This window comes from Salmo salar, chromosome ssa14, assembly GCF_905237065.1.
Source record: "Salmo salar chromosome ssa14, Ssal_v3.1, whole genome shotgun sequence".
Classification (NCBI taxonomy): domain Eukaryota; kingdom Metazoa; phylum Chordata; class Actinopteri; order Salmoniformes; family Salmonidae; genus Salmo; species Salmo salar.
Genome location: NC_059455.1, coordinates 9,287,652 through 9,300,731, shown reverse-complemented (window position 1 = coordinate 9,300,731; position 13,080 = coordinate 9,287,652). Strand labels below are relative to the sequence as shown.

At 41.7% G+C, this 13,080-nt stretch overlaps 1 protein-coding gene across 4 annotated transcripts in view; it reads left to right on the top strand.

Moving 5' to 3' along the window:
- Positions 1 to 560: 560 nt before the first annotated feature.
- The window catches only part of LOC106568730 (carboxyl-terminal PDZ ligand of neuronal nitric oxide synthase protein), a 40,391-nt gene continuing 27,871 nt past the window's right edge, over positions 561 to 13,080 (top strand). For 2 of the 4 annotated variants that reach the window (XM_045693844.1, XM_045693843.1), the window contains exons 1-2: positions 594 to 612; positions 7,355 to 7,426. Coding sequence is in view for 2 of the 4 variants with exons in the window: in XM_014139321.2 (XP_013994796.2) it covers positions 6,783 to 6,887; positions 7,355 to 7,426 (177 nt within the window). In the remaining 2 variants the exon portion in view is untranslated. Of the gene's footprint in view, positions 613 to 5,897; positions 6,888 to 7,354; positions 7,427 to 13,080 lie in introns of those variants that run through there. The other 2 variants (XM_045693842.1, XM_014139321.2) reach the window with 2 other exon arrangements.

The following is a 13,080-nucleotide window of genomic DNA, read 5'->3' as shown; positions in this document are numbered from 1 at the left end:
TTCAAGTCTCATAGTAAAGGTTCTGAATACTTATGTAAATAAGGTATTTCTGTTTTTATTTTTAATACATATGCAAAAAAAAAAGTATTGCTTTGTTATTGTGGGGTATTGTGTGTAGATTGATGAGGAAAAAATGTAATTTAGTCAATTTTAAAATAAGGCTCTAACGTAACAATGTGGAAAAAATTCAAGGGGTCGGAATATTTTACGAATGCACTGTATCTAAACTTGTTGTAATCATGGACGAATACCGACCGAGCATGTTGTTGGTCATTCTGACTCAGATATCATATTTACATGGCATAAGTCATTACAAAATGTATAGAATTGCACAAAATTTGCTTTAAAATGGCAAAATTGTCTCTCCACCCAATGGCAAAATGGGTAGAATTGCAGGAAATTAGCTGTAAAACAGCACAGTTTTTCTCTTTGCCCCATGGCAAAATGTGTAGAATTGCAGAAAAAATTGCTGCTGACACTCATTTGCTGCTGATATTCTGAACAGCTAGAGTCAATGAACAGCATTCTTGCATATGTATTCCTCTTGTCCAGATGGGATAGGGCAGTGTGCAGTGTGATGGCGATTGCAACGTCTGTGGACCTATTGGGGCGGTAAGCAAATTGAAGTGGGTCTAGGGTGACAGGTAAGGTGGAGGTGACTAGTCTCTCAAAGCACTGTTATTATTTTCTATCCTGATGCCTAGTCACTTTACCCTGCCTTCATATACACACAGTACCAGTCAAAGGTTTGGACACACATACTCAATTTTTTTTTACCATTTTCTACATTTTCGAATGATAGTGAAGACTTAAAAACTATGAAATAACATATATGGAATCATGTAGTAACCAAAAAAGTGTTAAACAAATCAAAATATATTTAATACTTGAGATTCTTCAAAGTAGCCACCCTTTGCCTTGATGAAAGCTTTTTACACTCTTGGCATTTTCTAAATCAGCTTCATGAGGTAGTCACCTGGAATTTCTTTCAATTAACAGGTGTGCCTTGTTAAAAGTTAATTTGTGGAATTTCTTTCCTTCTTAATGCGTTTGAACCAATCAGTTGTATTGTGACAAGATATGTGTGGTATACAGAAGATAACCCTATTCGGTAAAAGACCACGTCCATATTATGGCAAGAACAGCTCAAATAAGCAAAGCAAAAGGAAAGTCCATCATTACTTTAAGACATGAAGGTCAGTCAATCTGGAACATTTCAAGAACTTTGAATGTTTCTTCATGTGCAGTCACAAAAACCATCAAGCGCTATCATGAAACTGGCTCACATGAGGACCGCCACAGGAAAGGAAGACACAGAGTTACAGAGGATAAATTCATTAGAGTTAACTTCACCTCAGAATGCAGCCCAAATAAATGCTTCGGAGTTCAAGTAACAGACACATCTCAACATCAAATGTTCAGAGGAGACTGGGTGAATCGGGCCTTCATGGTCGAATTGCTGCAAAGGAAGAAACCACTACAAAATTACACCAATAAGAAGAGACTTGCTTGGGCCAAGAAACACAAGCAATGGACATTAGACTGGTGGAAATCTGTCCTTTGGTCTGATGAGTCCAAATTTGAGATTTTTGGTTCCAAACGCCGTGTCTTTGTGAGACGCAGAGTACATTTACATTTAAGTCATTTAGCAGACGCTCTTATCCAGAGCGACTTACAAATTGGTGCATTCACCTTATAATATCCAGTGGAACAACCACTTTACAATAGTGCATCTAAATCTTTTAAGGGGGGGGGTTAGAAGGATTACTTTATCCTATCCCAGGTATTCCTTAAAGAGGTGGGGTTTCAGGTGTCTCCGGAAGGTGGTGATTGACTCCGCTGTCCTGGCGTCGTGAGGGAGCTTGTTCCACCATTGGGGTGCCAGAGCAGCGAACAGTTTTGACTGGGCTGAGCGGGAACTGTGCTTCCTCAGAGGTAGGGAGGCGAGCAGGCCAGAGGTGGATGAACGCAGTGCCCTTGTTTGGGTGTAGGGCCTGATCAGAGCCTGAAGGTACGGAGGTGCCGTTCCCCTCACAGCTCCGTAGGCAAGCACCATGGTCTTGTAGCGGATGCGAGCTTCGACTGGAAGCCAGTGGAGAGAGCGGAGGAGCGGGGTGACGTGAGAGAACTTGGGAAGGTTGAACACCAGACGGGCTGCGGCGTTCTGGATGAGTTGTAGGGGTTTAATGGCACAGGCAGGGAGCCCAGCCAACAACGAGTTGCAGTAATCCAGACGGGAGATGACAAGTGCCTGGATTAGGACCTGCGCCGCTTCCTGTGTGAGGCAGGGTCGTACTCTGCGAATGTTGTAGAGCATGAACCTACAGGATCGGGTCACCGCCTTGATGTTAGTGGAGAACGACAGGGTGTTGTCCAGGGTCACGCTGAGGCTCTTAGCCCTCTGGGAGGAGGACACAAGGGAGTTGTCAACCGTGATGGCGAGATCATGGAACGGGCAGTCCTTCCCCGGGAGGAAGAGCAGCTCCGTCTTGCCGAGGTTCAGCTTGAGGTGGTGATCCGTCATCCACACTGATATGTCTGCCAGACATGCAGAGATGCGATTCGCCACCTGGTTGTCAGAAGGGGGAAAGGAGAAGATTAATTGTGTGTCATCTGCATAGCAATGATATGAGAGACCATGTGAGGATATGACAGAGCCAAGTGACTTGGTGTATAGCGAGAATAGGAGAGGGCCTAGAACAGAGCCCTGGGGGACACCAGTGGTGAGAGCACGTGGTGCGGAGACAGATTCTCGCCACGCCACCTGGTAGGAGCGACCTGTCAGGTAGGACGCAATCCAAGCGTGGGCCGCGCCGGAGACGCCCAGCTCGGAGAGGGTGGAGAGGAGGATCTGATGGTTCACAGTATCAAAGGCAGCAGATAGGTCTAGAAGGATGAGAGCAGAGGAGAGAGAGTTAGCTTTAGCAGTGCGGAGAGCCTCCGTGACACAGAAAAGAGCAGTCTCAGTTGCCCAGTCTTGAAACCTGACTGATTAGGATCAAGAAGGTAATTCTGAGAGAGATAGCAAGAGAGCTGGCCAAGGACGGCACGTTCAAGAGTTTTGGAGAGAAAGGAAAGAAGGGATACTGGTCTGTAGTTGTTGACATCGGAGGGATCGAGTGTAGGTTTTTTCAGAAGGGGTGCAACTCTCGCTCTCTTGAAGACGGAAGGGACGTAGCCAGCGGTCAAGGATGAGTTGATGAGCGAGGTGAGGTAGGGGAGAAGGTCTCCGGAAATGGTCTGGAGAAGAGAGGAGGGGATAGGGTCAAGTGGGCAGGTTGTTGGGCGGCCGGCCGTCACAAGACGCGAGATTTCATCAGGAGAGAGAGTGGAGAAAGCGGTCAAAGCACAGTGTAGGGCAGTGTGAGCAGGACCAGCGGTGTCGTTTGACTTAGCAAACGAGGATCGGATGTCGTCAACCTTCTTTTCAAAATGGTTGACGAAGTCATCCGCAGAGAGGGAGGAGGGGGGGGGGGGGAGGAGGATTCAGGAGGGAGGAGAAGGTAGCAAAGAGCTTCCTAGGGTTAGAGGCAGATGCTTGGAGTTTAGAGTGGTAGAACGTGGCTTTAGCAGCAGAGACAGAAGAGGAAAATGTAGAGAGGAGGGAGTGAAAGGATGCCAGGTCCGCAGGGAGGCGAGTTTTCCTCCATTTCCGCTCGGCTGCCCGGAGCCCTGTTCTGTGAGCTCGCAGTGAGTCATCGAGCCACGGAGCAGGAGGGGAGGACCGAGCCGGCCTGGAGGATAGGGGACAGAGGAAATCAAAGGATGCAGAGAGGGAGGAGAGGAGGGTTGAGGAGGCAGAATCAGGAGATAGGTTGGAGAAGGTTTGAGCAGAGTGAAGAGATGATAGGATGGAAGAGGAGAGAGTAGCGGGAGAGAGAGAGCGAAGGTTGGGACGGCGCAATACCATCCGAGTAGGGGCAGAGTGAGAAGTGTTGGATGAGAGCGAGAGGGAAAAGGATACAAGGTAGTGGTCGGAGACTTGGAGGGGAGTTGCAATGAGATTAGTGGAAGAACAGCATCTAGTAAAGATGAGGTCAAGCGTATTGCCTGCCTTGTGAGTAGGGGGGAAGGTGAGAGGGTGAGGTCAAAGGAGGAGAGGAGTGGAAAGAAGGAGGCAGAGAGGAATGAGTCAAAGGTAGACGTGGGGAGGTTAAAGTCACCCAGAACTGTGAGAGGTGAGCCATCCTCAGGAAAGGAACTTATCAAGGCGTCAAGCTCATTGATGAGCTCTCCAAGGGAACCTGGAGGGCGATAAATGATAAGGATGTTAAGCTTGAAAGGGCTGGTAACTGTGACAGCATGGAATTCAAATGAGGAGATAGACAGATGGGTCAGGGGAGAAAGAGAGAATGTCCACTTGGGAGAGATGAGGATTCCAGTGCCACCACCCCGCTGGCTCGATGCTCTAGGGGTATGCGAGAACACGTAGGCAGACGAGGAGAGAGCAGTAGGAGTAGCAGTGTTATCTGTGGTAATCCATGTTTCCGTCAGCACCAGGAAGTCTAGGGACTGGAGGGTAGCATAGGCTGAGATGAACTCAGCCTTGTTGGCCGCAGACCGGCAGTTCCAGAGGCTGCCGGAGACCTGGAACTCCACGTGGGTCGTGCGCACTGGGACCACCAGGTTAGAGTGACAGCGACCACGCGGTGTGGAGCGTTTGTATGGCCTGTGCAGAGGGTAGAGAACAGGGATAGACAGACACATAGTAGACAAGCTACAGAAGAGGCTACGCTAATGCAAAGGAGATTGGAATGACAAGTGGACTACATGTCTCGAATGTTCAGAAAGTTAAGCTTACGTTGCAAAAATCTTATTGACTAAAATGACGAAAATGGTACAGTACTGCTGGCTGGTGGAGTAGGCTAGCTAGCAGTGGCTGCGTTGTTGACTTTGAACGTGTAGCTGGCTAGGTAACCTCGATAGTTTCAGTACTACACCTTGTCATGATACAAAGCAACTTTGTAGCTAGCTAGCTAACATAACACTAATCAAGACGTTCCTTGTAATGTATTTAGTTTCTACAATGCTGCTCGTCGGTAATAGTTGGCTGGGTTAGGAAAATGGCGTCGCGGGGGACGGAAATAGCTGGCTAGTTAACCTCGATGGCTGGCTAGCTAACCTCGGTAATTACTAAACTACACAATTATCAAGCTATGACAAAGACAACTAAGTAGCTAACAGGTGAACGGATGATCTCGCATTGTGTGGTTCCCATCGTGAAGCATGGAGGACGAGATGTGATGGTGTGGGGGTGCTTTGCTTGTGACACTGTCTGTGAAATATTTTGAATTCAAGGCACACTTAACCAGCATGGCTACCACACCATTCTGCAGTGATACACCATCCCATCTGGTTTGCACTTTGTGGGACTATCATTGTTTTTCAACAGGACAGTGACCCAAAACCCACCTCCAGGCTGTGTAAGGGCTATTTTACCAAGAAGGACAGTGATGGAGTGCTGCATTAACTGACCTGGTCTCCACAATCACCTGACCTCAACCCAACTGAGATGGTTTGGGATGAGTTGGACTGCAGAGTGAAGGAAAAGCAGCCAACAAGTGCTCAGCATATGTGGGAACTCCTTCAAGACAGTTGGAAAAGCATTCCTCTTGAAGCTGGTTGAGAGAATGCCAAGAGTGTGCCAAGTTGTCATCAAGGCAAAGGATGGCTATTTTGAAGAATCTCAAATATAAAATATATTTTTTTGGTTACATTTTTCCATGTGTATTATTTCATATTTTTGATGTCTTCACTATTATTCTACAATGTAGAAAATAGTAAAAATAAAGAAAAACCCAAGGATGAGTGGGTGTGTCCAAACTTCTGACTGGTACATTATCTACCTCAAATACCACAGCACATTGATCTGGTGCTGGTACAGTACTCACTGTAGCTCCATTCTTATTATTTTTTTCCTCTTGTTAATCTTTTTTTTTTTTCATTATTATTTTTAAACTCCGCATTCTTGGGAAAGGCTCGTAAGCAAGCGTTTCACGGTAAAGTATACACCAGTCGCATGTGACAAATAAAAATGGATTTGATTTGGCACGCGCATAAACTGCTGTAAACCTGTTGTTTTTATTTATGGCCAAGACAGGAAAAACGGACAACCTTGCCTCGAGGGGATTCGATTAATCTGTCCCGAGACCCCGGGTAGGCATGTTTTGCACCGGGTGAAATTTGATTGCATTCGTTTTAGAACCGGGCTGCCTCCCCCGGCGTGAGCCAGGTGCCCAGTTCAAAGCACACGGCAAAGTCGCCTCAAAACAAAAGTGACGTGGTAATGAGTAGGATTCTGAGTTTTCACGTCAATGTGATTTGCTTTTGATAAAATCCCATTATCTGCCTTCCCAATGAAAACTAGTTTGACAATTCAAACATACATTTAATGGAAAATAGATGTATGTTTCTGGACGATGCACCATGCTGCGTTACACTGGCGCAGATTACGGTTCAATTTGAGATGTACACTCCTCCCTCGACGCTTTTGCCCGTTTCCTTCATGGGCCATAGACCGGTGCCCGGCGGCTCAGCATAATCGAATCCGGCCCTTGAGAATTGTGCGTCATCCAAAACAGCACTAGAGCGGCAGATATTCTATCTCGGACTGTATAAAATTGGACCGCTATACGCATATCGTGTTAACATAGTGGTTCCATTCCATAGGCGACTAACCAATCAAAGACCTTCGTGAGTGTTGAGCGAGATGCGCGTATTTACAGTCTTCTAATAGCGTTGGCATAAAACTAGTGTCGGACTAGTCGTGTATCGGAAGGGCGATGCCAGGGATAACCAAGTATAATTTAGTGGATGATGCACAGGACTTGAGGATCCCCATGCACAACGAGGCGGCATTTCAGCATGGGGTCTGCTTTGAGGCAAAGGTAAGGTTACCTAGTAGGCTATAAACAACAGTAACCGCTTATCAATGTGGGGCAACAATGTAGTTAAGGATAACAGGAGTGACTCGGCGTCGCGCTTAGTAAATAATGAATTGATATCTAAAATAACATTCTTCCAAAATGTTATGACAGTACAATGTAATGAGGATATATTTGCATGTTTTATTTTAATCGCACGCTAATATTACGCTGTGCTTGTTAATTGAATTCTAAATGCACTGTATTCGGTTATAGGTTACAGTGCGCTTTTGACATCTATTAATTCATTTTATTAAGCTATATACCAACTTGTTTGCTATTCAAATCCATTTACAGTACCTTAACAATTTATTCAGAATGTATAGTGAACTCCTTTTGACAAGAAGCAGTTGAGATCAGAGTAAGAGTTGAAGATATGAATAGGCTACTTGAATTACTAATGACGTCTCATAACTTTGTAAATATTATAGTACATTGGCAGTCTGGAAGTCGGTCGTCCAAATAGCCGAATGGAGATAGTGGCTGCAATGAGAAGGATAAGGGTAAGACACTTTCAACAATTCAATCTGTGAGCCATAATATTAAATGCATTTCTCTCCCTTCCAGAAATGACACTTTCACTATATATTACGAATATTGCAATGCCCTTCAAAACTTGGACTGTATGTGCGTGTGTGTGTGTGTGTGTGTGTGTGTGCATGTACGTGCACGTGTTTGCATGCAAATATATTTTAAAGAGACTAATATTCTACTCTCACACATTGGTATGGTATCTGCATATCAAACAGAATGACATTGCCTCTTATCAAATATTGCTAGTCAATCATACTATTCTAAGGCTAATAGACTATAATAACAGTCTAAAGGCCCCCACAGACTACGATCTTAGCAGTCTTATGCCACGTTTTTGCGGACAAAGTCCACGTCTTGGGCAAATTCTTAGGTCATAAATGATTGTCGGACATCTTGGCTCGTTCAGTGTGACAGAAGCTGTGTTCCGAATACCCATTCTAACATACTGTATACTACATACTTAGGGTGCGTTCGTAAATTCAGAGCGTTGTCAGATTCAGAAATGTTCGCTCTCTGAGTGTTCAAAGCGCACAATAGATGCTCTGGCCGAGGAATTAGGGTTGATCAGAGCGTTCCGATCTCACAACGGCAGTCAAGCACCCAAGCTAAATGGCTAACATTGATTAGCTTGCTAGCTAATTCAAGACACAAATGAAAGGACACCTCACTCTGACCATTTTACTCGCTCTAGCAGAGTTGGTTAGGCTATTTTTATGTTATCCAGAGCATTGGTGACAGTAACTGTGCTGCTGGCAACAGTTTAATTACGTTTTTTGCCACGTTTACTGACACCGGCCATATTCAACTGGTGTTGAGCTTTTGTAAATCCATCAATTATTCTGCACTCTTGCACACTCAGAAAAGAGTGCCTGAAATCGGAGTAGATAGCCAGAGGGAATTTCCGAGCGCACCCTTAATGAGTATATACTAAATACTATTAGTTCATTTTAGTATACTGTAAATGAACTGTATCCTTTCAGTTGAGCATACTAGTGCTTCGCTTTTGCTATGCAACCTCTTGCTAGCATGTTAGCATAACAAATGACTAGCTACACATTTTACATTTTCGGGTATGTTCGTAAATTCAATCTGGAGTACCAGATAGTACTCAGAGTGCGCTCTGGGCGTTCGTAAATTCAGAGCTTTGTCAGATTGTCCGTTTGTAAATTCAGAGTGTTTTGCTCTCTGAGCGTTCAGAGAGCACACTGGACGCTCTGGCCGAGGAGTAGGGTTGATCCGAGCCTTCTGACCTCACAACGGCAGTCGAGCACCCAAGATAACTGGCTAACGTTGGCTAGCTACTTCCAGACACAAATGAGAGAACACCTCACTCTGACCATTTTACTCACCCTAGCAGAGCTGGTGAGGCTGTTTTTATGTTATCCAGAGCATTGGTGACAGTAACTGTGCTGCTGGCAACAATTACGCTTTTTAGCCGACGATTACTGACACTAGCCATATTCAACGGGTGTTGAGCGTTTGTAAATTCATCAGTTATTCTGCAGTCTTGCACACTCAGACAAGAGTGCTCTGAAATCGGAGTAGATTGCCAGAATTAACAATGTCCGTTGAGAACGCAAAACGACTATACCACTTAGCTAAGAATGATGTGAATAATCACGTCAATAAACATTTGGTAGTTAGTTAGATAGCATATAGTTAATATACTGCCTGGCAAGTTCGACATATTAGTAGTCTACTAGCGTTAGGTAAGTAGCTAACATACTGGTACATACTGCTGTAATGCTATGCGGTTCTTAAGGATAATGTGGCTAATAAATTGTCAGCCAACGTAACGTAACTTATTTGAAAACTCATAACTTTATTACATTGCTCAACATTTTAACATTTATCATAATTAGTTAAAGCAATGAAATTGTTTAATTATATTTTTTTATTTTTTTTAATATTTTTTGTTTATTTTTTTTAAATTTTTAAAGTTTGCACAAATCTTTATTTAACTTGCTGTAAATAACAGTAACATGCAAAACATAAACATAACATAACAGCCAGAGGGAATCCAAAGAAATTAGAGAAAAAAAAAAAATACGATTATATCAAATCAAATACAGACATATATCGAATACATTTTTTTGACATATTGTTTTGTATACGTTTTAAAGATTCTACGTACTGTTCCAAATCAGATAAAAAAATTAAGAAAAGGGGCTTTTTCTTCATAAATTTTGATTTATGGATAAAAGATTTTCCTAATAAAATAAAGAGATTTATGACATACTCACGTTCAATTGTGGAATCAGTGTAGTAAAATAATATGTCAAACTTAGTAATATCAATGGTTGTATGCAATTTGCGGCTAAGATATAGTTTTACATCAGTCCAAAACACTTCACTATATAAACAATTACAGAATAAGTGTTCAATAGATTCAGTTTCTAGTTCACAAAAACTGCATTCACTGGTAACGTCAAATATATATTTAGAAATCAAGCTATTACACAGATAGCATCTATGGATTATCTTAAAGGAGATCTCCTTTACTTTATTGGTCACCATAAATCTGTGTGGAGTGAGCCAAGCACGGCGCCAGTTTACATCAAACGATGAAGCCCAACAAAATATCGCAGAGGGAATAGACTTCCTGTAGAAAATATCCCTTATTAAACGATTGTTGAATTTCGTATCTAGTAGACCAATGCCATTCACCTGAATATCGCTTACAATCGGAGATATTCCAAAATATGCATTATTCTGAAGTAAAGTTTTTATCCCACTAGGTATAGCTTTAATAACAGTGTCATATTCCTTGCTTGAAACCTCAAAGTTGTATATTTCCATAAATTCTCTCTGTGTAAATAGATTCCCACTGTTATTAACCAATTGGCTGACAAGAACAATGTTTTTCGAGAACCATTTATGGTTAAATAACATCTTATTTCTATGTAATATTGACCCATTGTTCCAAATAAAACATTTATGAGGTGAAAAGTTGTGTTTATACAACAAAGCCCAGCACATTAAAGCCTGCTTGTGAAAAACCGCCAGTTTCACAGGAATTTTACCCACAATATATGGACATTGTAGTAAAAAATTAAGCCCGCCGAACTTCTGAAAAACAAAATGAGGTATAATATTCCAGAAGCTATGAGGATTTTTTATGTACCTTTTAATCCAGTTGACCTTTGATATCTGATTGAAGAGAGTGAAATCTAAGACATTTAGACCCCCATCACAAACCCTGTTGGTGATAACATCTCTTTTATCTTATGTGGCTTGTTTTTCCATATGAAGTTGTACAAAAGCCTATCTAAGGTACAGCAAGTGGATTTGGGAATGTCAATAGATGAAAAAAGATAGGATGCACGAGATAGCCCCTCAGCTTTGGATAAAAGCACCCTTCCTTGAAGACTTAAATCCCTCCCTAACCATGAGGATAATTTTTTTTGACAGATTCAGTTACAGGGTTCAAATTAAGATCATTCATAGCCTTAAGATTTTTGGTGATCTTTACACCGAGGTAGGTTACAGTATCTTTTTCAGAGATGTTACAATCTGCTGGGTTGACAGCTCCTTTCACAACAAACAACTCACATTTGGAAAGATTTAAAGTCAAGCCTGAGATTTTGGAGAACTGCTTCACGATATCCAATGCTAATCTAGCTTGAGATGCATTTTTCAAAAAAGTGAGGTGTCATCCGCCAGTTGGGATATCTTGATCTCTCTGGACTGGAATGTAATGCCTTCAAATGGACTTTTATGAACTAATGAGCATAACATTTGAGAAACTAACAAAAATAAAAAAGGTGAAATTGGACAACCTTGTCGTATTCCTTTGTAAATGTTAAATCTTGAGGATGTTCCATGACAGAGTTTGATACAGCTATTGCCACCATTATACAGAGTTCTAATAGCATCAACAAAGAAACGACCAAATTTCAAATGCTTAAGACAATCAAAGATAAAATTGTGACTTACTGTATCAAATGCTTTCTGAAAATCCAGAAATAGGATAACAGGGAAGTCATCTAATAGATCACGATACTCAACCAAGTCTAATATCAGCCTCAGATTATTAGATATATGGCGCCCTTTCATAAACCCTGATTGACATTCATCAATCAGATCATTTAAGCAAGACTTTAACCTTTTTGCAAAGATTAAGGCTATAATTTTGTAGTCGTTATTTAGGAGTGTGATTGGACGCCAATTATCAATACTTAGGAGATCCTTGTGTGGTTTAGGTATAAGAGTAATAACCCCTTGCTTCAGAGAGGCAGGTAGTTCTCCCTTCTTTATAGCCTCCTTAAAGGTTTCAAGTAAAAAAGGTGCTATTTCTTCAAAGAAGGTTTTGTAAAATTCAGAGGTTAATCCATCACAACCTGGAGATTTGTTCTTTTTTAACTGAGCAACCCCGTACTGGATGTCCATAATGGATAAATCTTGGCAACAAGACTGATTGAGTTCTTCACTAATCGAATTAACATTCTCTATAGAATCAAGGAGATCCTTAGAGTCACTCAAATTGTTATCTAAGGAGTAAAGATTCTCATAAAATTTAGTGGTAAATTCTGATATCAACTCTCTATCCTCAGTGGTAACCCCATTAATTTTAAGTTTCCGAAGTGTGTTGAGTTCCCCTCTCCTCTTCTCCAAATTAAAAAAGTATCTACTGTTCTTTTCTCCTTTTTCAAGCCATTGTTTTCTAGATCTTATGAAAGCTCCTCTAGCCTTTTCCTCATACAATGTATCTAGTTGATTCTGTAAATCATTCAATTTAGCTTTCTCATTAAGATCAAGATGCTCAATATCTGTGATATCGGCAATTGTCTTAGAAAGTTCAGCTACCTCACATCTCCTTCTTAAAGCAAGCCGTTTTCCATAAGTAATACAGGCTGAGCGGATTTTAAATTTCAGCAGTTCCCAATATTTCCCATATTCTGCATTAGATGTAGCTAAACTCCAGTAAACAGAAATTAGATTCTTAATCACATTTTTTAAATCATCATGCAATAACAATGAGTTATTTAGTTTCCAGTAACCACCAGAGTATTTCTTACCATCATTACTGCATATTCTTACAGTCAACCATATGACTTTATGATCCGTCAGGACTGCAGGCAGTATTTTCACCTCTACAGTGTTGGGCACAAGACTAGAGGTTATCACCCACAAATCAATTCTTGATTGTAAGAAACGATCTCTATTACTCCATGTGTATTGTATCTCTCCAGGGTTTTTTACTCTCCATATGTCAATTAAGTCCAGGCTTTGGCAGAAATTCACCAACTTGTTCACACCAATGTTAGGCCTATGAGGCAATCTATCAGTCTCATTAGAATAAACCATATTAAAATCTCCACCAACTATTATCTGACTGGATGGATATTTTCTCAGAAGATTTTTAAGAATTTCTTCAATTTCCTCTAGAAGTAAGTTATTTGGAGGACTAGAACAGTATCCATATACATTACACAACACAAATAATCTGTCCATGTGGTTGATGACCGCTACTAGCCAATGTCCATTGGAGTCCATTTGAGTAAACAAAAATTTCCCTTTGAAATTGTGTGCTAAAATTGCAACCCCAGCTGAATGATTTCTCTCGTGGGCCAAAAAAATGTCACTGCCCCACTGATTTTTCCAATAATTATAGTCCTCTTTG